General features: G+C 35.6%; 1 protein-coding gene across 2 annotated transcripts; it reads left to right on the top strand.

Moving 5' to 3' along the window:
- The first annotated feature begins 7,933 nt into the window (after positions 1-7,933).
- On the top strand, positions 7,934-26,022 carry LOC148956243 (lactosylceramide 4-alpha-galactosyltransferase-like). 2 transcript variants are annotated; one of them, XM_089100307.1, is made up of 2 exons: positions 7,934-8,122; positions 23,062-26,022. In XM_089100307.1, exon 2 carries the CDS (start codon positions 23,105-23,107, stop codon positions 24,161-24,163), a length of 1,059 nt encoding a protein of 352 aa, XP_088956433.1. In that variant the 5' UTR covers positions 7,934-8,122; positions 23,062-23,104; the 3' UTR covers positions 24,164-26,022. The 2 variants fall into 2 exon arrangements, with proteins under 2 accessions (XP_088956433.1, XP_088956355.1); XM_089100229.1 differs by lacking the exon at positions 7,934-8,122 and adding an exon at positions 10,392-10,545 and having other exon boundaries at positions 23,062-26,000.
- Positions 26,023-26,553: the final 531 nt, after the last annotated feature.

The following is a 26,553-nucleotide window of genomic DNA, read 5'->3' as shown; positions in this document are numbered from 1 at the left end:
GCCCTGAGGGTTGTGGGGGAGTGTCCTCCTCTTTACCCAGTCTCCATTTCTTGTCTCGTTCTCGAGTGTCCCCGTTCTTTACTTAGGCAGCGCGATCACGCTGCCTATGATTTATACAACAACTATCTGTATAAACCTTATATGCCCCCAGGGCATTACTTACATCCCTTGCACCGAGGGCTCTGAGGGGGTTATCATCCTAAAAGACGTAATTTCCAGAACTTTCAACTACGTTGAACAAAATGAATGTCTCGAAATTTTAATTCGATGTGTTTGAGAAAATTGTCGGCGTGAGAGGGGCGTGAGAGGGTGTTATTCGCTATCCAATCACTTTCAACTATTAAAAAAGGCACTAGCCCTTTCAATTTCCAATTGAATTAGCCCTTTTGAAGTTTCTACGATAAGGCTTTCAAAAAAACTTTGTATGCCCCCAGGGCATAACTTACAACCCTTACCCTGAGGGCTATAGGGGGAGGGGTTGTCATACCTAAAGACCTAATTTCAGAAGCCTTCAACTACGTTGACCAAACTGGCTATCTAACTATTTTTATTGGATGTGTTTGGGGAGAAGGTAGACGTAAGGTGGTTCCTAGTAGTCCTCGCATCACTTTCAATACTATAAAAAGGGCACTAGTCCTATGAATTCCAAATTGAATGAACTCCTTTTCAAGTTTCTAGGTCAAAAATTTCAAAAAAAAACTTATATGGCCCCAGGGCATAACTTATAATCCTTGCCCTGAGGGTTGTGGGGGAGTGTCCTCCTCAAAATTATGTTTTGTATCTGGAAATCAACTAAGCTTAACACAATAGCTATCTCAAAATTTTTATTGGTAGTGTTTGGGGGACTGATGGGTGTGGGGGGGGCTTGTTGCCCGCTAATCACTTTCGACTATTAAAAAAGGCACTAGCCCTTTGAATTTCCAATCGATGAGCTTTTTTTGAAGTTTCTACGACAACACCTTCTTTAAAAACCTTATATGCCCCGAAGGGCATAACTTAAAACCCTTGCCCTGAGGGCTGTCGGGGAGTGTCCTCCTAAAAAATATATTTTCTATCTGGAAATCAACTACGCTGAACACAATGGCTATCTAAAAATTTTGATTGGATGTGTTTGGGGAAATGATGAGCGTGGGGAGGACTAGTTACCCTCCAATCACTTTTGACTATTAAAAAGGGCACTAGCTCTTTGAATTTCCTATCGAATGAGCATTTTTTGAAGTTTCTACGAGAACGCCTTCTATAAAAACCTTATATGCCCACAGGGCATAACCTAAAACCCTTGCCCTTGGGGTTCTGGGGCAGTGTCCTCCTCAAAAACATATTTTCTGTATGGAAATCATCTACACTGAACGATATGGCTATCTCAAACTTTTAATTGGATGTGTTTGGGGGAATAATGGGCGTGGGTTGGGGGGCTAGTTGCCCTCCAATCACTTTCGACTATTAAAAAGGGTACTAGCACTTTGAATTTCCAATCGTATGAACCTGTTTTGAAGTTTCTACGACAACCCTATCTATAAAAACCTTCGATGCCCCCAAGGCATAACTTAAAACCCTTGCCCTGAGGGTTGCGGGGGAGTGTCCTCCTCAAAAACATATTTTCTATATGGAAATCATCTACACTGAACGAAATGGCTATATCAAAATTTTGATTGGATGTGTTTGGGGGAATTATGGGCGTGGGGGGGCTAGTTGCCCTCCAATCAGTTTCGACTATTAAAAAGGACCATAGCCACTCCAATTTCCAATCGAATGTGTCCTTTTCGAAGTTTCTACGACATCTCCTTCGATACGAAGTGCCCGGGTACGGAGAAAAAAAAAAACACATTGTGCCCACATCGTTCTTTACTGTGGTAGCGCTAGCGCGCTGCCTATGAAAACAGATTCATAATTCAACCTCTGTTCATTTTTAACTTAGGCCTACATTTAGTGGGATCTAAGAAAGTCGTTTTTTGCTAATAAAAGGGCATCTCAATTCCAACAAAAAAAATAATTTAAATATTTTGAATGAATACAAGAGGGTTGATAATTTTATCAGCCCGTAAAGTATTATTTATTATAGCAGAACCCCAAAAAGTATTATTAGCCGGCAGTACTCTATTTATATTTCTAAAGAAGAGGTTGATTCTGTTTTTGGAAAGAGTATATTTATGTGCAGTATTTATGACATATGTTTTATTCATTTTCAGTCCCCAAAACTAGCAATTCAAAATCTTTGCTTAATCATAACCTTTATTTTGGAATAATAATAGTACATGTGTTTCAATGTGAACCGGAAAATTTACGGAGATAAAAATGACTCAGATGAATCTTACTTACAGTTACAGGAGCAAATAGGTAGAAATAAGGATAGATGGTATCACAGCCTAGGTAACTTTGGTGTTGGAAAAGATAATAGCAATGACTGCAGACTATTGCAATTTTGCAGGTATAACGATCTAGTTGTAATCATTTGTTCATAAAAGTTATACTCATTTTGTCATAAAATAATTGATAAGTTAACATGGTAGTCACGTGGTGGTAAGACAAAAAATCTTATTGGTTATGTTACTGTAAACCGAATACTGGCTGGATCAATACAAAATACTATGTATATAGGAGTGCTGCTATTGATGTTAAAAGTAAAGATCACCATCTGGTAGTGTCTAGGGTTAATTTCAAGCTGAAATTTCGGAAGGGTAACTACTTACCGGGAAGTAATGATGTTGGTAGACTCCAGGATGAGAAATTGAGAGACACATTCCAGGAACAGTTGAACAATAAACTGAAGAGGTTAAAATATGATAATGTAGAAGATCGATGGAATAATTTTAGGAAAACAATTTGTGAAGTTGCTCATGGTTTCTTAGAGAAGAAAGTTAGGACCGCAGCTAGGAACATTATTGAAGAAATTTTATGTTTAATAGAGAGGAGAAGGGGCTTATACAAGAATAATCTGAGTTACAGATCATATGAAAAAAGAAAGGGATGTAAAGAAAGTGGAGAAAGCATTGAAATATGACCTAAGGAGATGTGAAGTGGAGACCCTGGATAACATTCCCTATGATCTGGAAGAAGCAGCTAGACTGCATAGTAGTAAAATATTTTACTGGTATATTAATAAATTGAGAGGGAGCAGTCAATCTCAACTTGTCCTAGTTAAAGATAGGAATGGGGCCACAATTAATGCAAGGAAAGAATTTAAGAGAGATAAACAGAATATTTAGAGAATGTGATAAAACGAAATGAAGTCACAGGAAAAGATACAGAGTAAAATGAAAAAGTTTGTTAAACCTTGGATGTGAAGGAAGATTTTTTTTCTGAGGAAAAATTCGTGACAGTACTAAAAGGAACAAAAAATAATAAGGCTTCAGGTGCTGATAGTGTGGTAAATGAGTTTCTTAAATATGGCGGCTCTGAGGTTAGAAATAAGCTACTGAAGATTATGAATATGATTTTAGAAAAAGGGGAAGTACCTAGCGATTCTAGGATAGCCTTAATTAAAATACTGTATAAGAAAGGCGATAAGAGTGAGTGTGGTAATTATCAAGGCATTAGTCTGGGCTCTGTAGTTTACTTAGTAATTTGATACTTGATAGAATGAGAGATACTACAAACAAAGCTTTAAGAGAAGAACAGTGCGGTTTTAGGAAAGGTAGAGGATGTGTTGACCAAATTTTCACTCTTAATTAATAATTGAAAAGTTCCTGAGCTATTAAACACCTTTGGTCCTCATTTTGATAGATTATTAGCAAGCATTCGATTCTGTTCATATTTTTAGCTTTAGATTAGCTTTAGATTTTAGCTTTATATTTTATTGAGCTTTAGAAAAGGTTTTATCCTTGTATGATATACCAGACAAACACATTAAAGTGATTAGTGCTATGTACGAAAACAACACTGCTGTGGTTAAGGTAGGAAATGAGGTTAGCAGCTGCTTTCGTATTAAATCAGGAGTTAAGCAGGGTTTTGTTCCATCTCCCTTTATATTGGCCATTTGATGGATTTTGTTTTAAGTAGTATATTGAAGGCAATGGGAGACCACTGCATTAAATAGGGAGATTCTCCTGGACGTACATTATACTGATGATTTAGGTTTCCTAGATAAAAGCGTAAGTAAAATGATTAAGCTTTGAGAGGTTTTAGGAGTTCAGGGTGCTAGAATATGTTGAAAAATAAATGTTAAGAAATCTAAGTCACTAAGCTTAGGAACAAGTGAAGATGAAAAGGTGACGTTAAGTAACGAAAATATCGATTTTCGATACCAAGGTAAGGGGACAGTTTTCCTTACCCTGGTAATTTTATTAGCAGAGACGGTCGGAGCAGTGAAGATGTTAAAAATAGAATAGCCAAAACTCAGGGCGTCTCTTCACAGTTAAGAAAAAGTTTGGAAGAATGGGAATTTAAGTCTGCAAACCAAGATTAGAATATTAGAAGCTATAGTGACGACAGTGGTCAAATATGGCTCTAAAATATGGGCGCTCCGAAAAGTGGCTTTAAAATTTACTAGATGTTTTCCAGAGAAATATCCAGCGGATTGTTCTGGGTACCCGGCTTACTGAACGTATTTCATACAATAGGCTGTACAAAAAGTGTCGTTCATTCCTGCTTTCTAGAGCTATAATGAAAGAAAGTTTGAGATGGCCTGGGCACGTTCTACGGATGAAGAATGACATATTGCCAAATATTTTCTTTTCGTTCAACCTTCTTGGGCTAAACGGAAAGCAAGTGGTCTGCGGTTGGGGTGGGAGAATGTCATAAAGAAATAATTTAAGGAAAAGGGAACCTCCTGGGAGGGTGTAAAGAGGGAGGCTTTGAATAGATTGGGATAGAGGAGGAGCGTGCGTAGCTCTGTTGGCCTCAGACGGTTTGGTGCTGTGGTGAGTAGTTGTTGTTAGTAGCAGTAGTTAGGTTTAAAATGGTTCTTTACTTTTCTTTGAAAAACTTCCTTTTTGGAAAGTTTTTCATTAATTTGTGTTTGTTTTTAATTGCCAAAGCTTTGTTGTTTGGTTAATATAATGATTAGTCCTCCAGTTTTTCATGTCCTTCACATTAGAATTAAGATATTCGATTCTAATTTAAGAATTGTAATTATAATTATTGGACTTTTCATTTCAAATGCCCCCCCCCCAAGATAGGCCATCCCCCTCCAATTGGCTCTAGTACACCGGTTTAGGGCTGTCGTAGTATCTATTGGGCCTATGAGGGGTTAGCAACTCCAATTGGCTCTAGTACAGCGGGGAAGGGCTGTCGTAGTATCTATTGGACCTATACAACTCATGAGTCGATGTGTTAGGAGTGATTGGAGGGCCACCAGTTCCACACTTCTTGCCCTTCTTAGATGCGCTTCTTCATATGGCAAGGCGAGGCGTAAACCCATCAGTTGTCCGTGTTCTCAGGGATTTATATAGGAATCTAAAAGTGCGTTTAAAACTTCCATCCCGTTTTTCCCTGCAGTCGGCTCGTCATCCTTCCCTATATAATTGCATTAATTCTCGTGTGAGGCCAAACTCTTCGATTCCCTCGAATATGCTTGTGAATCCTCAGTACCGCATCCTTGTTAAGAAATGGACAAGACAGGGAGCTATCACTTCCCCAACCCTGTTCAATAATAGTGTCCTGGAAGCGCAGGCAAAGTGTTTTCCTTCATGCATTTTTGGGAGAATCGATATGTCTCTTATTTGTTATGCTGATGACATCCTGAATCTCAGCCGTACGATCCAGCGCATTGAGCAGAATTTCAAAATTCTCAAAGATGAATATTCAAAAATCGGTCTGTCTTTTAATCCTGAGAAATCCCAAGTAATCCTTTTCAATTGGCGAAATCCCTCTACTTCTCTTATAAATATGGACGATCTCTTGTTAAACCCTCAGACCATATTACATACCTGGGCCTCCCAATTGGCACATCTATAGGCCACACACGTCGTTTGCTGATTTCTCACGTTGAGCTTAAAATTAGAATTTCTTACGCTGCAATCGTAAAAAGCAAACTACGTTTCAACCGTTATATTCTAGCATCCATTTACAACGCCACAGCCCTTCCTCATCTGCTTTACATTGCTCCTTTCTGGAGATTCTTTACAGTTACACATAAAAAGCACCTACGATCAATCTTCTTCAGATTTGCTAAATATCTTCTACATTTGCCCCCTTGGACAAGAAACCGCAAAATTATTCATTGGTATAAGTTATCTGACCCTAATATTACCATTAATAAATCTCTATCTCGTTTTCAAAGTAAGTTCAATCATCCATGGTCAACAATTTGTTCACAATAGTTTTTTTTTATATTAATGTAATGCATATAGTCACTGTTCGTATTAATGTAATGAAGAGTTTTCTTTTGTCATGTGTTTGATTTTTCAATGCGTGTTTGTGTCCTTCTTGTTTTTTTCTTTTTTTTTTTCTTTAGTGATTACTCCGTCTACTGTACCTTTTGTACCTTTTTTTGACGGGCAATAAATGAATAATAATAATAATAATAATAATAATATATATATATATATATATATATATATATATATATATATATATATATATATATATATATATATATATATATACATATATATATATATATATATATATATATATATATATATATATATATATATATATATATACATATATATATATATATATATATATATATATATATATATATATATATATATATATATATATACATATATATATATATATATATATATATATATATATATATATATATATATATATATATATATATATACACACACACACACACACACACACACACACACACACACACACACACACATATATATATATATATATATATATATATATATACATATATATATATATATATATATATATATATATATATATATATATATATATATATATATATATATATATATATATATATATATATATATATATATATATATATATATATATATATATATATATATATATATATATATATATATATATATATATATATATATATATATATATATATATATATATATATATATATATATATATATATATATATATATATATATATATATATATATATATATATATATATACATATAAATGCAACGCTTGCTTGAAAATGAGGCTGGAAAAGGAGTCAAACAAATTTTCTTCCCGAAACAGCTGGAATACATAATTCTTAGGGCCAAAGGAACGCTAATATACAAGGAAACCTTAGGTTAGGGTGATCCTTCCCCTGGAAAAACAAAGAGGCCAGACCCCCCCCCCCCCAGAAACATGACGTTTTTATCCTCAAGTTCAAATGCCAAAGAATCCTTAGCACAATGTAAATATAGAAAAATGCTGGTTTTCCGCAAAATGGCCCAACAACTTTTTTTTCAAAACAAATTTAAATTTATACCCATAAGTCCCTAGTTTGCAAGACCCCAATTCTAAGAAAAATTTTAGAACAAAATTTAGTTCAATCCAGAATGGGCCAAAATTCTTTTTCTTTTTTTTTTGTCGGCCAAGAATAATTTTTGATCAGTCTAGACCTAAAGTAGTTGCTATACTTTGAATTGGGGGTATTGATCAGCCAAGACCAAAAGATTTTTATGAAGAGGAGGATGGGGCCTAAAAATGTTTTGTCTCTAATTGACTTGAAACTAAATCCATAATTCTAGTATGAAGCTAAACTTGGCTTAGTCAATTGACGAAACCCGAATAAATGCTCACATATTGTTTTGGTCCCTGATCTGGTTAAAACTTGCGGGGCATACATGTTAGAACAAGGTGATCCTAATAACGAAAAGAAGTAAAATAAAACTGACAGTATTATTTCTTGAAACAAAAGATTCCCCAATGTGTTTTTTTTTTCTTTTAGATCGGTTAGAAACTTACAGGACGTGTAGATAGGGACAAAAGGACATCAAGGAAGAAATATAAAATGAATTCTTTGGTTGTATTGGTTCGTGAAGTCCAAGATAGGCCGAAAACAATTTTGATTTCCATTGGCTTGCAGCTTACACGACAGGTAGACTCGGCAAAACAAACGCCAACGGAGTCAAAATGTGTTCTTCACTGATCAGATTGAAACCTACAAAGCATGTAATCATGTAGTCAGGCTGAGAAAGCATCACTGAACACATCAAATTTTTAAAAGCTCTATCCAAGGGTAAGCAAGCAAGGTAAAAGAAGAGTTAGCTTTCGGGTAAAACACTGTCTGGTTTATTTTTGGCTATTTTTTTTTTAAGGACTGTGGCTTGTTTATATGTTGTGTGGCTTATTTCGGTTTGTATTTTCAAAGGTTGTGGCTGGTTTTTCAAAGGCTCTGGCTTTTTTCTGGGTGCACCCTCTAGCAACACTAAGCCAATGGAATATGAAGACATCAAATTTTGGAAACAAATTTGTATGTAAGATTGGTAACGTCAAAGATCTTTTTTAGAGAACCAAAAAAGAACCCGTTTTTTAAGTGACCCATTAATGTATATATTTAAACATACCAATAGTTACGACAAAATATGAAAAGTTTGTTTTAGTAAAATTATGAATTAAGATATACGTTCAGGGGTGCCAAGAGAATGGGGGTCAAGATGGATTTGGTCCTATAGAATACCAAAACTTATGCAGATTTTCATTCCGTACAATTGTAAATACCCCTCGTCCGCCCTGAATTTTATCGTAAAAATATTATCAAACGATTATTGGAGAAAATTAAAGCGAATCGTACATTTCCAAATATTTAAAGTTTGGGTTAAATTTGCATTATAATCTAATATTTTACTCCTTCAGTAGGAAACCTGACATTTTTTCAATCATTTCTTCTCTTAACACATAATAAAGCCATATCTATTAAAGAACATAAATAAATTATTTTAAGAAAACCCGTTTTGTTTTTAGTGGGTACATTTTGATTCTTACAGAAAGAGTGGGGATCCCTGGATTCTTTTCATCTGAACGTATGCTAGAAAAAGTTTTCGGATCTTAACCAAACTTGATGGAAAGTAATAGTAGGCGTCCCTTCGAATCTTTTGGAATTTCTTACACCATTCAATTTTCGGGGGGGGGGAGTAATTCCTTCCATCCCTGTAACCATAACATCTATGAAAAAGGGTTGTAGGGTATAAATCAAGAATAGAGAGACACTGATGTTCTACATGTGCTATATTTGGGTCTGCATGCAACCCTTCTTTTAGGGGCTTAATTTCTTGTAGTTTTGCATCTACCAGAACGAGTTGTCAGATTTCCCCAAAAACACTAGTGAAAAGTAAGAGCTAATTTCTTTGTCGTCTCATTCAGGGTCTAGATTCGTGATTCCCAACGTGGGGCGCACGCCCCATCGGTGGGACTTAGCAATGTTTTGATGGGTCATGGGCAGGAAGCACACCTTTCGGCTAACTATACTTTAGAGCCTTAATTTTGAAAAAAAAACATTTTTAAGGCAAATGACGTCAGGTTCGTATGCATTTTAAGAGCAAATTTGATACATGATAGCATTGCCATGACATACAATGTGTAAAAGGCGTTGTATTCAGACAATGTTTTTAACTAGTATTCGGTATGAATATCGGATAACCCAAAAAAGATACCGAGTCTTGAGACCCCTATCCTGAGCGGTACTTATACCAAGTTATATGTCCTTTTAAGTTTCCTTCAGGTGAACGCAATTAAAATTTGGAAAAAATAAATTTAAATATTACAAGAGGGGCATCAAGATTTTAAAAACGCCTAGGAAGGGCATGGCTTAAAATCGGTTGGGAACCACTGGTCTAAACTGTAAAATTTGATATGTATGCGTTTTGTTTAACAAATTTTCATTCCAGATTCTGTTAATGTCCAGGTGTCTATTTCCTAGCAAACTAAATTTATTTTTGACCTTTCTTGAAGGTCAACACATTGGAAAATTAGGTCTTGACATTTGAAAATCAAGTATTTTAGTTGTTATGGGAATATAAACGACAAAATAAGATTACTTAGTTCAGTTCTGATTCTGTCTTCGTTGTGTGAACGTTTTATTGTTCCAACTGTATTATATGTATAAATAAACGTTTTTAAATATACACAAACCTTATGAGTTAGAGAACCTAGAAATCCTTTACCGGTCGAACCCCATTTTGTCGGCCAGGAGTATAAAGAAGAAAAGAGGGCACACTTAATACTTTACAGGACTAGCTTCAACCCTCTTAGGGGGTTAATAAATTCTTTCATGGGGGAAATTAACTGAAGACAGTTTTCAGACCGCTGAAACCCCTAAATTTTCACAGCTTATGTTTTATTTCGAATGTTCAAAATGGCTAGTTTGATCTAGGAAGTAATTTGTTCATTGCTCGCTTTGCTTTTCAGTATAATTAACAGTTTAAACCGCAAAATCTTCATCTGAATGCTTGTGCAAATAGTTCTATGTACTTAACTACTTGAATTTTTGCAGAATGAATTGACCAGAATCTTATCAGTCTGAAGCTAGCCTTATATGCGAAAGGAAGGAATTGATTGTGAGCGACAAAGGCTAGATATGTGAATAAAAAAAGTTTTTTTTTATATTTATTCTGATATTTGCCTCCTTTGAGTTTTGATTGGACAAAAAACCGAATTAAACAGGTATGTTTCTAAATGTTTTTGTGTAGTATCATGGGATGCAGTGATACTCAGAGAGCTCATTATGGAGAAGGCAAATATGATTTTTTTTTCTAGATATACGACATAAATTACAAACATTTGGTTTTCAAGTGGGAGGCTCGTTTACCCTCCCCTGCGAAGATCCTTGTTGCGATACACTCTAGTAGAAATCTAGCAGGAATGAAAAATAATCAGGTAGAAATAAATCCATTGGGGGGGGGGGGTAGAGGCTGACCAGATAGAGCACCAGCGGAGAGGCGAATCACTTGAATAATATTAGAAAGCGTGGGGGAAATTGAAATTTCTTATATGTTTAAAATTCCTTTGGCCAGTTCAAAATTTCCAGATTTATAATGATAAAATGATAACTGTTTAAAATAAGGATTTTTCTCAGTAAAAAACCAAAGAAACATTAGCCCTGAGGAGATTTGAAAAAAAACAGGAACCCAATTATTATCTGTGGTAATTTCTGCTGGTTTTAAGTTTTATTTTAAATCATTTTAGTTTTACTTGATTTCTTAAGTTTTTTCATTGCATTTCTAGGTAGAAGATGAATACACTCTTCAATTCGCTTATTAGCACTGATTTCTGTATACTAATTGCTACCCTAATAAATGCGATCTGACTGGGTTAGACCCAGTCTATGCGCAAATTTGCTGGTTTGTTGGTTTGGATTAGTGTTAAGCTTATTTTTCATCAACAGTTGCCAAACGCCAATCTGAAAAAGAAATAAGCAAAGTGTGGTAGATAGCTGTTTAAATAAGAATTTTTCTCAGTAAAATGCCAATGAAACATTAGCCCTGAGGAGGTTTGGCAAAACAGGAACCCAACTGTTATCTGTAGTAATTTCTGCTCGTTTTAAGTTTTATTTTAAATCATTTTAGTTTTGCTTGGGTTCAGGTTCAGGTTCATTTATTATTCAATCTTACATAATGACACTAAATATATACAGATATCTGGCAGTGAGACAAGCTCGTTTTGCACAGATAAAAAAAGAAAAACAATAAAGAAATATACGAATTTTCATTCAAAATGGTAGACTTCACAAACAAATATAAATAAATCAATAAATGTAAGGTTAATTACTCACCACATCACGGCACACACCCACCCGACTATAAATAAACAACTCTCAACCAGCAATGGGAAAAGAAGAAGTATATCAATATCCGAGAGAGATCAAAAAATAAGAAGAGAAAAAAAAAAAAAAAAAATGAAAATATTATTTGACTAATAAATGTCCAAAAGGAATGATTTTATTTTATTTTTTAAAATTCCGATCGACACATCAAAATCAAAAATATATTCATATTGGTTCCACGCGGCCACCACACTATTTCGTAGAGAAAACCGGGACCTCTCTGAAATTATCAACGGCTGGCGTAGTTTGAGTATGCTGCGAGCTAGATGAAAAGATGGCGGAGCAACTGGGAACAAATCAAAAGAAAAGAAATAACTGGGCAGTGACAGGAGATTATGATTAACCTTGAATAATATCGAGTTAAAAGTAACTGCAAGTTCAACAGGAAGAATATTCAATAAACAATATAAACTCTTTGTAGAAGACTTACTGGGGAAAGACGATGGGGAAGAAAGATAACTTTTTAAAATACGAAGCGCCTTATTTTGTTGCCTCTGAAGCGGAATTAAATGGGATCTGAAAGTATTCAAGTAAATAAGTGGGCAATAATTTAGATAAGAATGAACAAGAGCAAAATAAATAGAACGCATAGCTTCGAACGGCAAAATGAATTTCATACGTTGCATAATACCCACGTTCCTTCCAAGCTTCAATCTTATACCATTTATATGCGGCTTCCAACTTAAATTTGAGTCAACCAGCACACCAAGGTAACGAATAATTTCAACACATGATATATCCATACCTGAAACAGATGACTTAATCAACTTCAGACATGGAAGTGCCCGTGACGTACGCGAAAATACCATAAACTTTGTTTTTGAAGTATTCAGAGCTAGCCTATTTGCCGTAAACCATGCTACTAGTCTATCAAATACTAGACTTAAATTATGTTTGACACGATCTTCATCGATTCCAGAGACACTACAGGCTGTGTCATCTGCGAAGAGAACGGTCAGCCCTAGGTCCTCAACTGAATTACTAATATCGTTAACATAAATTAGAAACAACAGAGGGCCGAGAATTGAACCTTGGGGCACTCCAACTTTATTTGACTGGTTCGAAGACGTTGATATAACTTCGCCCCCATCAATACACTGGACTCTATTGCTTAAATATGACAATATTATCGATTTAGCCGGACCACGTATACCACAATTAGACAATTTTTCATTTAAAATCATGTGACAAATAGTGTCAAACGCTTTCCGTATATCCACGAATATAGAAGCTGGAATTTCACCCTTATCCAAGGCATCATGAATAAACTGGGTTACTGCCAAAATAGCATGCTCAGTAGAATGTCCTTTTCGAAACCCGAATTGGGACTTACTGAAAAAACTATTCTTGTCAAGAAAATTTACAATCCTCACGTACAAACAACGTTCAATAATTTTTCCGAAAGCAGATAGAACAGATATGGGCCTATAATTGGACGGATCTTTTATATCTCCCCCTTTGTGTAGTGCAATGACACGGGCGGACTTCATACATGAAGGGAAGATACCATTCTTGAAACAAAGATTAATTATGTGCACAAGAAAATTTACTATACTAGGCATAATCGATTTAAGCAAGTTTGTAGAAGATGCGTCGATTCCTTCTGAGTGTCCATTTTTGAGTTGATGAAGTACAAGCATCAATTCAGCAGACGAGACTGGAGTGAGGAATATGGATCGGTCAGTAGAAGAGGGTAGAAAACTTTTGAAATCAGCAGAATTTGGCGTTGATTTTTGGGATGCCTCTTCCGACGTCTTTTCACGTATTTTAGCGAAGTGCGTGTTGAGCATGTTGGCGACGTTAAGTTTTCCTTTAACAGCTGTATCACCACCTGGTGGCATCATTTCGTCCGGAAAAGAATTCAACTTTTTTTTACCGATACAATCGTTTATTAATGTCCATACCTTCTTAGGAGATCCATGCGCGCTAGTGAATGCCTTCAAATAGTAGAGCTGTTTAGCAGACCTGAGAGCCTTGGTTAAACAATTTCTGTAAGCTTTAAAAAAGGCTTGATTTGTTTCATCGGGATTTGATAGATATATTTTATACAGCCTGTTCTTTGATTGGATCGACCTTAGTAGTCCTCGTGTAACCCAAGGCTTTTTAGATCTGTTGTAACGGGTTCTTTTAATGACGGGTTATTAATGTCCATACCTTCTTAGGAGATCCATGCGCGCTATTGAATGCCTTCAAATAGTAGAGCTGTTTAGCAGACCTGAGAGCTTTGGTTAAACAATTTCTGTAAGCTTTAAAAAAGGCTTGATTTGTTTCATCGGGATTCGATAGATATATTTTATACAGCCTGTTCTTTTATTGGATCGACCTTAGTAGTCCTCGTGTAACCCAAGGCTTTTTAGATCTGTTGTAACGTCTTAGACGGGTTGAAGACATCGGACAAGCCACATTAAGTGCTGTGGTAAATTCGTTGACAAAATACTGTGAAGCTTGATTTACGTCCTCGCAGTCTAAGCACGGAGAGGGGTCAATTTTAAGCAGCAGTTCATTCAACCGCTGAACAGATGTAGCATCAACCCTTCTAGTTGTTTTGATCGGAGTCACCGTTTGTCGCCCAGTTTTTATCTCCATCAAAAGCATAAAGTGGTCTGACGTGTCATCGATAATAACATGACACGAATCAAATTCCATATTCAGAAAAATATTGTCGATTACCGTTGCTGTCGAGCTTACAACTCGAGTTAGAATACGACAAGCTGGGAGAAGCCCCAGCGAAAGAAAAGTGTCAGAAAATCAACAGCCGAAGGCGAATATTGTGTAGATGAAAGATCATGACCAGCATTACTTATATCAATATTAAAATCCCCAATGTACATAATCGTCCGACTTCGCTCAATTGCGATCAAAGAAAACACTTCAAGCTTACTTATAAAATGTTGCACCGAAGAGCTAGGCGGTCTATAAAACAAACAACACAAGACTTTTTCATTATCAAAATCAAGCTCGACAACCAAAAATTCAAACAACATTTCTTCATACATAGAATCAAAATCCGAAACAATCCTGTCAGTAATATCATTATGAATAAAAAAACCAAGGCCTCCTCTCGATCTGTCATTCCTAGTCTTAGAAATAAAATTGTAACCTTTAATATTCGCTAGGTGACTAGTTGACTCATTTAAGAAAGTCTCACATACAGCTAATACATCAACTCGGTAGCATGGAAGAAACGAAGATAAATGGTCCAAACTACTCATCAACCCGCAACAGTTTAAACTCGCCAGCCTCACACTACCAGGAGAAACATGTCCGTTAATCTCATTAGGGAGTAAATAATTGTTAATAGGGAGGGATCTAATAGAAATATCATATTCATCATCCGAAAAACCACAATCTGCAGAAATTTTTATTAAATCTAATGGGTCTCTCTCAAAATCTCTCAACCTACTCGATGCCCCATCACCAGTAGAATTAATCAAAATCATTTTGACTTACCAAACCGTCTGGTGGGAGTCTGTAGTGATGCGGTAATAAATCATAACCAAAACATTTTTGTTTAATTTTAGGGAACTTCTTTTTAATTATCTTAAATAAAAATTAAAAAAAAAACCGAACAAAAACCAGACCCTTATTTCTAGCCATTGGTAAAATAGAAAAAAAGAATCGCGACGATGAAGCATAATCTGGCATGTCAGACTTAACAAGTCGAAGTCGCATTGAGCACTGAACACAACAAGAAAGAAAAAAACAACAAAAAGAAAAAAACCAACACTGACTAGTGGTCATTTTCCCAATCATGACACACACCAACAAAATGAACTTGTTTTATCTCTCGATCGCGGACGTATTTCATTAAACAAATAAAACAAATAATGGTCCGCGTATACACTACAAACAAACTAATTAATCTTTTCCCAGTCAGAAGAATCACTTTTTTTCACTTCTAACCATAAGTTAATACCCTTATGACGCACTCTGGATGAAACGATATGTTTCGACTCTTTCATTTCTTGTGCTTTCGAGAGTAGGGAGTTTCGAATCATGTTGAGAGCAGGGGGCAGGTCTGTAGAGATTATAATCCCACAACCTTTTAGCTTTTTAACATTGTTCATGATCGACTGGACATCACTCTCCGAGCTTAGTGAAATAAATACGGGGGACTCCTTGCGTCGGCTATTTTGCTTGCTGCGCCTATTTGTGATGTTTGCAGCCCGTGAAGAAATCCGATAGCACTTAGTCATAGATATGTCACTAGTTACATCCAGCTTTTCGCTAACTAATTTAATGACGCTATCTTCAACTTTCTTGTTAGGCTCTTCTGCCGGTAAACCATGCACAATAAGGTTCAGACGGTGATCTTTCACGTCGATAAGTAGTAGCTGTTTTTCCAGGGCCTGGTACTTGTCGACATACTCGTCGATAGTTTTCTCAAAGTTATTAAGCCTCACATCTCGGCCGGCAGCCTCCGTTCTCAGTGACGCGATCTCAGAAGTAATTCCGTCAAGCTTATTATTTAATTCTGTCTGCGTAGCAATAATAGAATCCAGTTTTCCGCTCAAAACTTTTCTGAACTCGTCGAACGATTTTTGCGTAACATTAGCCATGATAAATCTCGATTATAAATCCGCTTCGGGAGAATTGGGGATTAGCAGTTCATTCGAAATAGCATCAAAAGGGACTTACTGGCAAGGGGGGTGTGTGAATACCCCCGCTAACCAAATATAGCACAATTAAATCAGCTCTTGACTCCTATAGGCAATGCATCAAACAGGTTTGGTCAATTAACTATAAATATTTCAAGTTCAAAAATGTTGATTATGACAAGTCCATAGGGAATCACAATTGAGTCTTACTGTATAATGAGATTATATCCAGACTTGATTCTGTTGACTATGATAAGTCCGTAGGGAATCACAATTGGGTCTTATTGTATAATGAGATTATATCCAGACTATATCCGACAGAGGTGTTTACAGGATGAACTCCCAAACAAGACTGATTTATTCAGTTTTTTTTTATTGTATTTCTAGGCTGAAGATGAACGCACTATTCAATTCGCTTATTAGCGCTGATTTCAATATACTAATTGCTACCCTAATAAATGCGATCTGACTGGGTTAGATATAGCCCCAGTCTATGCACAAATTTGCTGGTTTGTTGGTTTGGATTAGTGTTAAACTTATTTTTCATCAACAGTTGCCAAACGCTGATCTGAAAAAGAAATAAGCAAAGTGTGGTAGATAGCTGTTTAAATAAGAATTTTTCTCAGTAAAACGCCAATAAAACATTAGCCCTGATGAGGTTTGGCAAAACAGGAACCCAACTATTATGTGTAGTAATTTCTGCTCGTTTTAAGTTTTATTTTAAATCATTTTAGTTTTGCTTGATTTATCCAGTTTTTTTTATTGTATTTCTAAGCTGAAGATGAACGTACTATTCAATTCGCTTATTAGCGCTGATTTCAATATACTAAATGCTACCCTAATAAATGCGATCTGACTGGGTTACATATAGCCCCAGGCTATACGCAAATTTGCTGGTTTGTTTGTTTGGATTAGTGCTATGCTTATTTTTCATCCACATTTGCCAAACGTCGATCTGAAAAAGAAATAAGCAAAGTGTGGTAGATAGCTGTGGGCTGTATCTTGCCCCACTAGACTATGAGCGATTAGGGTATTTTATAAGGGTAGCGAATAGTATATTTGGAATCAGTACTGAAAGGTGCTTAGAGGAGTGTGTTCATCTTCTGATTTCTACTTCTTCTTCTTCTACGAGTGGTGTATGCATCTTTTTCTGTAAATTCTGCAAAGTAATAAAAAAGACTTTAGATTAGCAAGTTAGTTTTCACTAATTCGCACACAGAATTATCCTAAAGTTTCAGGTTTGACTTGATTATTTAGCCAGGAGCGGATCCAGGATTTTTTTAGGGGGGGGGCGCAAAATAGGTCAATCAAAAAAAAAAATTAGGGGGGCGGGTGCGAAATAGGCTGATCCGATAAACTTGCGTTAGGGGCAAGTTTAATTAACGCAAATTTGAGCTAATTAAGTAAATTACGCTACTTTAGACTACGCTAGGGAGGTGCGCCCCTTGCCCCCTAGATCCACCACTATATTTAGCTTAAATGTGCTATTGGAACAGCTCTTTCGTCTGTTCTTTTTTTTTCTCTCTCTCTCTTCATCCGCAGATTTCAGTTTATTGCAGGGAGTTAATTTTTTCATAAACATTCTGAATTCAGAAATATTTGAAATTCAGAAGCCAGGTGAGGCAGAAACAAGAATAAGCAAGAAAACAAAAATTAGATAATGAAGTAGATATACCAATTAACATAAGTGTGTAACCCCTCACCCCTGAAGATTATTATACTTAGGAATTCTTGCTTATAAATTGACGATACAGAGGAAAACTCCAAAAAAAACATACACTGAATCCGGCTAACAACTGGGCTGTAAAGATCAACAGTCTAAGAATCGTTTCTGTCATGCCTAAACAGTGGTGGTTCTGGCCTTCTTGATTAGTGCCCATTCCCAAGTCCCCCAAAAATTTAGTCAAATTTTAAAAAAAATTTCATTTATTAGCAAGATCTTGCCAACTCTGCCCTCTACTTTATTTTAATAAAAATAAATTACAAAATGGTCATAACCGCTAGATCATTTATTTCAAATACTGGACTCCTAAAATTTCTATGCCCAGGACAAGTGTTTCATCTTTTCCCCCCCTAAAACGACCTCTACGCCTAAAGGGTGTATCTGAGAGTTCCAAAATCTTGCTACAACTTCCGAAAACCACTTACAACACACTCAAAGGGAGGATCAGTGGGCAAGCTAAGTACATAACGCTTTAACTTTAAAGGGCTATGCACACGTAGCTGATTTCGGGAACCGATTTCAGTATCAGTGGACAAACAATAGCGGTGAGAAAAATGTGTTGAAAGCAAAATATATTGCGCAAAATTTTCAAAAAAAAAAATGACGGACACAAATGGTCAACTGGAGTTTATTAATAGTTGCTTGATTGATCCCAGCTTAGTTATCAGTTTAGTTCTCAGCTCAGTGGGGTCTTTCACCACAGATGCCTCTGGCTGATTATTTATTTGTATCCCTATTTTTTTGTGATGATCATGACGAAAATCGGTGCTGAATTTGTAAATCTGCACCGAAAACTAGAAAATTTTTCAAGCTCAAATCGACGCCGATTTCTTTTAAAACCGGCGATAATTTGGAAATCAGTTCCCGAAATCAGCTACGTGTGCCCAGCCCTTAAGATCTACATTGTCCCCTGACAATTGATCCACAAACAGTTTTAGGGAATGGTTCGACAAATAGGGAGTTACTAGAACCGTAAGACATGACAGTGGCAAAATCTTGATTGACTTTCCTTAACTGTAGGTACTAAATTTCAAGTTATCTCTGTGGGCAGATGACTCTGGGCAGGTGAGGTGGGCACCTCCAAAAATTGTCCTAACTTCCTCTCGTGCCTAAGAACTTATTCACGGATCCCTAAATCCGTGAACGGTTGGACTGTTTTTCTGGTGGTAACCATGCATGCGTCACACACATACCAACAATATTTTTTTCATTTTCACATGGGGTCCCAATCTCGCCCATGTCCATCGCTTAGCATTCGGGCCTTAACAAATAAAGCCCAGATACTCAAGAGTTTTTTTTATGTATTTGAGCATTGCAATTTATTGAAACAGAAAAAGCTAAAATTAACCCTACGGGTCGCTGATCTTCTACCCAGAGTACAGTGCGAAAAAGTAAATTTTGTTTACTGCTCGTAGCTGCAGATATCAGGTTGTACTAGGTTCTTGTGGGTTTGCATAGTTCTTGCTATTTATAACAGAAAATTGCATTACACTATTTCAATTTGACCTTACGAATAATTTTATTCGTTTCTTAAATCAAAAACTTGTTTTTTATTTATTTTATATTTTATTATAATTTTGTATATTTATTTCATGAACTTATTTATTTTATTATTTATTGTTTGCATGAAAGTAAGCAGCGACATTAAAACTACCGTCTTAAAGCATAATCATATATATTAGGGTGGAGGTTATGGCCTCCTCTTATTCTGCTCTTTACACATGAGTTTAATGGGTGAATTGATTGAAACAATACTTATTTCCAAGTGTATAATTTCTGGTCTCAATAGTATAAATTTACTTTTTATCATATACTGTCAATCCGATTTTATTACTGGAAAAACAAGCTTTTTCCAATGAAAGTAGAGTGACATTAAAAATTAAGACAAATTGAAATTATTCCGTATATGAGGGGACTGTTCCCTTCTAAGCCCCTTGCCCGTTAAGCTAAAGTTATATTTTTGTACCAAATTGTTAAAAGTAACTGCTCAACGACAAGGGCTGTTGAAATGGAGCGAGAAGTTTCTTTGTTGTTGTTTTTTTAAAGCCCGATAAAATCTTAGTGCAAAGCCCTACATATAAGGAATAGTTTCGTTTGTTTTAAGTTATAATGTCGCTCTTTATTTCATCTCAGAAAGCTTTTTATCTATTTTTGTTCTCTTTCATACCCATTGTTATCTTAAATCCGAGGAGGACTACGAGCCCTCAAACCCAAACCCCAGTCTTCAAACCCAAACCCAAGCCCTCAAACCCAAGTCTTCACATCAAACTTTAACTTTTGCACAGCAATGCCTCAAGAAAAAGGTTGCAATTTATTTTCTGTTTTTCAAAACCAGTACGGTAATGGCTTTACTGAAGACAAAATACATAATTGAACATTTTCTATTTTATAACGGCCGAACAGTTCGTGGTAACAAACTGTAAGCAAGGAGCGATGCGACTAAATAGTAACCAAAACACTAAAAAATAGAATTTTGATATTGATTAGATGTATCAAAAGAATCGGCTAATTATGTTGATTCCACGTATATAAGATTCATTAAGTTTAGCATTAAAAAGCTACGAGACTGAGAAAATTTGCCTGACTTTCAAAAAATGGAGTAAATATCACGTAAAACGCAAGAAATTTTAATGAAAATCAAACCATTAGGTTCTGCGTATCCAAGAACCCTGACGTAGAAGTTTTAAGCTTCCATCCGCAAAAATGCGGATTTTTTTTTGGCCAGAAGAAAGATTACGGTTGCTTGTTTATTATCATTATTTTTTATTGGTTTGTTTGTTTTTCCCAGGGGTGATCGCATCGAACCAATATTCCTAGAATATCGAGAAAGGGTTTATTCAAACGGAATTTAAAAGTTTCACTACCCTTTTTAAGTGACCAAAAAGATGGGGGGGGGGGGCAACTGGCCCCTCCCAACCACCTTTTTTCCCAAAAGTCATCAGATCAAAACTCTGAAATATCGATTTTGTTCAGCATAGTCGAAAATCCCAGTGACTAAGTCTTTGAAGATAATATAACCCCAGCAGCCCCTGGGGGAATAGTTTTTAAGCAGAAAATTTGCCCATTGTTTACGTATAGCATTTCTTATTGGGAAGTAAACAGACACTTTACGCGGAGGGAGAGAATTCTCTGGTGGGAGGATTTTCTACGGGGATAATTTTTCGTGGGGAGGTAAGTTCCTGGAGGATGAACTATCGAAGGGAAATTTTACACTTGAGGAATTAGCCAAGATTCCTATACAAAAATTGATCTTATTTGTCTTACTTTCTCTTTGCCGACTCAATCCTGCACGTGGAGATATTAATTGGAATAGTCCAGGAAAAATATTTACCGGTCTAGAGTATCTTTTCGTAAGTGGGGGGATTTTACGCGGAAGAAATTCTCTATGGGTTAGTTTTCCACCGGATAAATTCTCCAGAGGAAATTTTCTTTGGGAGCACCTTTCTACTAGGGGAGGGTGTTTTGTGAGAATTTTCCACAGAGGGAAAATTTCCGGCATGATTTTAAAAATAATCAGAAATTAATGTCTCTTTCAAATAAAAGTGGGCTAAGAAAGTATTTTCAGCCGGAATCGTCTGCGAGAAATTTTCCAGGGGTGATTTCCAGCTAGAATGAAATTGCCTTAGGGGAATTTCTTGTTGGGGGTATTTTATTTGGGAAACACTTTAAGAGGAGGGACTTTCCGTAAGGGGAAGGAGTTTTACATGGAAGGGGGTCAGATTACCTGGTATTGCATAAAAGGACAGCCCCTTATACACATAATAAATAATTTTGGTTTTATACTGTGAGATTTTCACACTAGGTGGGTAGTTTCTAGAGGTGAACTTTACAGAGGGAATTTTGCGCGGGGGAAAACTTTGCCAAAATTAATATGCAAATTACGTTGTAACTGTTCATGTACAGTGAGCCAAATTCGAACCTATATTAGTTGAAAAACGTTCAGAAATTAAATTAAAAAACTAATTTTATTTTAACTGAAAGTAAGGAGCGACATTAAGGCTTAAAACGAACAGAAATTATTCCTTATATAAGAGGACCTGTCCCTTCCTCAACGCCCCGCTCTTTACGCTAAAGTTTTTTTTACTTTAAAAAGTAGAATTGGGACAAAGAAGCAATCTTTAGCGTAAAGAGCGGGGCGTTGAGGAGGGGACAGCCTATTTCTTATACGAAATAATTTCTGCTCGTCTTAAGTTTTAATGTCGCTACTTACTTTCTGTTAAAATTACTGGTTTTTTATTTAGTAATAAATACAAAATTGCTGATACTTTCACGAATCAGTATTAATATGTATTAGACTGTCAATACACATTTCAATAGTTTTTTTTACAGTAATCCTTGCTGTTATGGTGATTTTTTTCTCTTTTTTTTGTTGATGTTATGACATATAAAAAACACAGCTAAAAATAAAATTGTTTTCAGTCTAGCGCAAATGACGTTTTGGTTTTAGAAGGCATAGGGGACGTTAGCCCTACTTTTGTTTGTGGAAGTTTCTGGTCGTATTCAGTTTCACTTGTTTATTTACTGAAGTATCTGTTTCTTTGGGGTTTCGTCTATTTATTGATTGTGTTTTTTTATTCTTTATTAGTTTTATATGTATGTTTGTTTCGTATTTATGTTCCTTTTACCCTTGAGTTACTATTTGACTTAATTTCTGCTCGTGTTAGACAATTTAGCTCAACTTTTCTTTTAAAACTCCTTTTGTGGAAAAAGTTGCTTTTTAAATTTATTTTATAAAAAGTATAGTAAATAATTCAGTTGAATTTTTATTATTTTCTTGGGTCCGTTCCTTGGCTCCTTTTTTCCTGTGTCGCTTTAGGTAGGTGGGGTTGAACATAAAGAATTTGTTCTTATTAATGTGTTTAAATGAAGAAATTTGTTTTTTTAAAGAAATCATTAATCTTATACTTTCAATTTAAACTATAAAAGGACAATTTTCTTAAGTCATATTTAGCATTTTATAAAATCTTTGGAGAAAAAAAAGTTCTAAATCAGTGCCTATTTTGTGTTTCAACATTTCAGATATTATTTAATTTTAGGTCATTTGGGGCAATATCACTAATATTAAGCTGCTGATGTTCGATGCATGCTGAAGGAAACTACTTTTTCTTGAAGCTCAGAGCAATGTTGATCAAGAGATGGCCTATACTTACTGTGGTTTTGTCGTTGCTGTTGTTTAGCTGCGTCTACTACAATCAATTTCAGGAACAATATTCTGCTGATCTTAGAAATCTTTTATATTCTGCTGAAGGTATTGCAGCATCATTGCCAATTAAATTTCGACATGAAGATTCACCAGGAAATTCACGGGTCATAAACTATACTAATGCTACATTCTTTATCGAAGTTAGTGGAAGACCAGACTTGTCGTTTAGACAAATATGTGCAATTGAAGCCGCGATTTCAGCACATAGTGGCTACCCAGTTGTAGTTTATATGACTGGGTTTAATGGTACCATTTTCCACTGGATGAAAGCCTCTGAAAATTTATATATTAAGAAATTGAACTTGGATGAACTTTTTTTGAACACTCATTTGGAGAAAGTTTACAGAGTTAAGAATTTCCGAATAAAGCCTCTAGTCGAGCATATTGCCGATTTGTCGAGAATAGCCTTGTTGAAAAAACATGGTGGCCTATACCTTGATATTGATATGATTCTTATGAAATCAGCACTAAACTTTGGTTCGTTTATGTTAAAAAATCAAGGGAATGGTGTTCTCAGATTCGATAAAACCTCGCCTCTTTTGGCAAAAATCTACGAAATACTTGGGAATGTAAAGTACAACCGCGGTGATTACACACTTCTTGGAGCAAAAATAATTAAAAAGGCTGTCAATGAATTGTGCTATTTTAATCGTTCTGTTTCTAGCATTAAAAGGGCTGGCGAAATCTGTGGTATAAACTTTGTTGATAATAATCTTTTTGCGCCAGTGCCATGGTTTGAACTAAAGAAATTATTCACCAAAAATATTGATTTAAAAAAATTCCGGCCGGAAATTACAAAGAAAGCAGTGACATTTCATTTTGCCGGCCATATAACAAAAAATATTCCCGTTTTTAAAAATGCATCCTCTTTGTTCAACACAGTGGCGAGAAAATACTGTCCAATTATCTATAAAAGTTTTCCTGACGTATATTAGTACTATATTTAAATCGTAGTTTGCCTTACAAAAATCTGAAATTTGTCAAATAAAGACCCCATGGAGGTACATAATCCTTGGCATCTTTGAAAAGTTGTAAATAAAAAAAAAAATCGAATTATCGATAAAACATTATTCACTATGAAACATCGTCTAGAGACTTGAAGAAATTAAAAGAATTTAAGATGTGTAGTTAAAACAAGTAGGGGTTCCACAGGGGATCATCGCTGTTACTGAGGCATACACTCCACTCATAAGGAGAATACTGCAGAAATTACGACCACGAGCTACTTGATTAGCCTAGAAAAACCGTCCTGGAGAAAAATCACACTTAAAATCACTACGGGATAATATTACTTAATAGCCACATGAGGCTACCATATTTGTATCGGGCTTTGAGAGGGGTGTCTTACTGGTGCAAGCAAACGCGTAATTTATTTCTGTACCCAAACCGGATTAATCTACAAAACAGTTTTCCTGAGTAATCGTACTAGAAAAGATCACAGCACAAATATATATACGAACAGTTGCGAAATGTCCTATACTCTCCATTGAAGATTTTTGAAACACATCAATCTAGACCTTCTTTCATGACTCGGCCTCTTTGCCCCCGTGTAAAGACAAATGCTTAGCATTTTACAACGAGAATGATCTGATTGAATGGCAACTAGCAACTGAAACTATTGCTCTGACGTACTGGGAACTTCCCATTTTTCGCGCTATGATGTGGGTCATTCTTGGAGAAACTTTTCGCTACTGTTCATATATAGCTATCAGAGGTAACGCTTTAGCGTTGCTTACGGTAGAGAGTCATAAGGCTTCAATGTGTTTTTATTTGTTTCTTTCCCAGACCCACTTCACATGGAAGTAGTGATCATTTAAACTTTGGAGGTTATCCAAAAAATAGTCTAGAGTTCAAAACAGTCTAAAGGCCAAATAACTATGCCTCGGGGGATTACCTGACCCGCAACAGTCCCTGGGACAAGAATTGTAAGCTATGCAAGTTTCCCATTGTTTCTATATAAAGTTTTGACAGGGAAATAGGGGTATGTTTGGTCATGGGTCTCGAAAAAGGCTCAGGGTGTTAAGGTGAAGTTGAAAGGAAACGTTGAGAGGAATCCCAAACACAATTAAAAGACATTACGTGCATGTCAGCTGTCTGGTTTATCAGCAATATCTAAGAAACGGCTTGGTGTATTAAGTTGAAACTTTAATGGTAAGTTGAGGGACCATTGAAGAGTGACTGGAGTGCAACCAGCACCCCCTGTCCTTTTTAAATATCCTCCCTCAGTGCTTATCAAAATTTTGAAGAAAAAAATTTTGTTCAAAATAGTCAAAAGTTCTAATAGCTTTTCCTCTTGGGAATGCCATAGCCCTTACTCTGAATCACCATTTACGTATACCTATCTGTGATGCATGTCTGTGGCTGAACCCTTTTTATCCGGTTAATTGATTCTGTTTGATCTTATAAACTTTTTGATGTTGATGTAATGGTTGTTAAGTCATCATCCCGTCATTTATTTAATATTTTTGTGATTTATTTTTTTTTCGTTTTCTATTCATTTTTTGTGCTATCTTTGATTTTTTTTTTTTTAATTGGGTTATAAATACATCTATATGCTCTAAGGCTAAACAAATCGCTTTCCAGGAAGAATTTTGCTATGTATTTTAAAGAAAGCTGCTGAGATAGTTCAATAAAACTTTCAGAGTTTTTAGAATAATTATGCTAATTTCAGAAAGTTTTTTTTTTCACATCGTTTAGCTACTTTCTTCAAAGTAAAGACGAGAATATGTTTGAAAATCAATTTTTGTAAATAAGGGAAACATGCTGTACGTTTAGGGACTTATTTTTTTCCGTCATTGTTTTGATTAACTGTGCCTTTTTTACCACTTTAATAAATTCCTACCCCCCCCCCCTCCCCTCTTCTATGTGGATTGAAATTTTAAGAGACTTAATTCATAGCCCGAAATAGCAAAATTAGACTATTTTTGGAAGAGCTCAGAAGTACTAATTGAGGGGAAGGTGTGAATTGCCCCCTAGATTTTAAAAAATAACTTTGTTTTGGTATTTCCATTGAGAAAATCGAAAAAATTACCCCCTTCCTAGATTTTGGAAAATACTGTTCTTTCATCTTCATTTAGAAAACTGAAAAATATCTCTCCCTATTTCAAGTTTCCCTAAACTGGCCCTCTGAAAAAACCGGAATATATGATTTTGATTAAAACCTGTAAGAAGTTCAGGAAGGCATGCAGGCCTTAAAGGGTGCTTTTGAACTTTGAATTAAAATTAAAACTGATTTTTCCTTATCTGCAACTTCTCAAAGATACCGTTGATATTATACCCCTCGGACTCTTTGTCTAGGTGACGAACTTACATATACCCTGAGTAA

This window comes from Artemia sp. Qi Xiang Cuo, chromosome 1 (assembly GCF_049724085.1).
Source record: "Artemia sp. Qi Xiang Cuo chromosome 1, ASM4972408v1, whole genome shotgun sequence".
Lineage (NCBI taxonomy): Eukaryota > Metazoa > Arthropoda > Branchiopoda > Anostraca > Artemiidae > Artemia > Artemia sp. Qi Xiang Cuo.
Note: the sequence above shows the minus strand (reverse complement) of the source record. Positions and strands in the feature narration are given on the sequence as shown.

Excerpts from the sequence above, each read along its gene's own strand:
- LOC148956243 (XM_089100307.1), top strand. The coding sequence starts at position 23,105 with ATGCATGCTGAAGGAAACTACTTTTTCTTGAAGCTCAGAGCAATGTTG.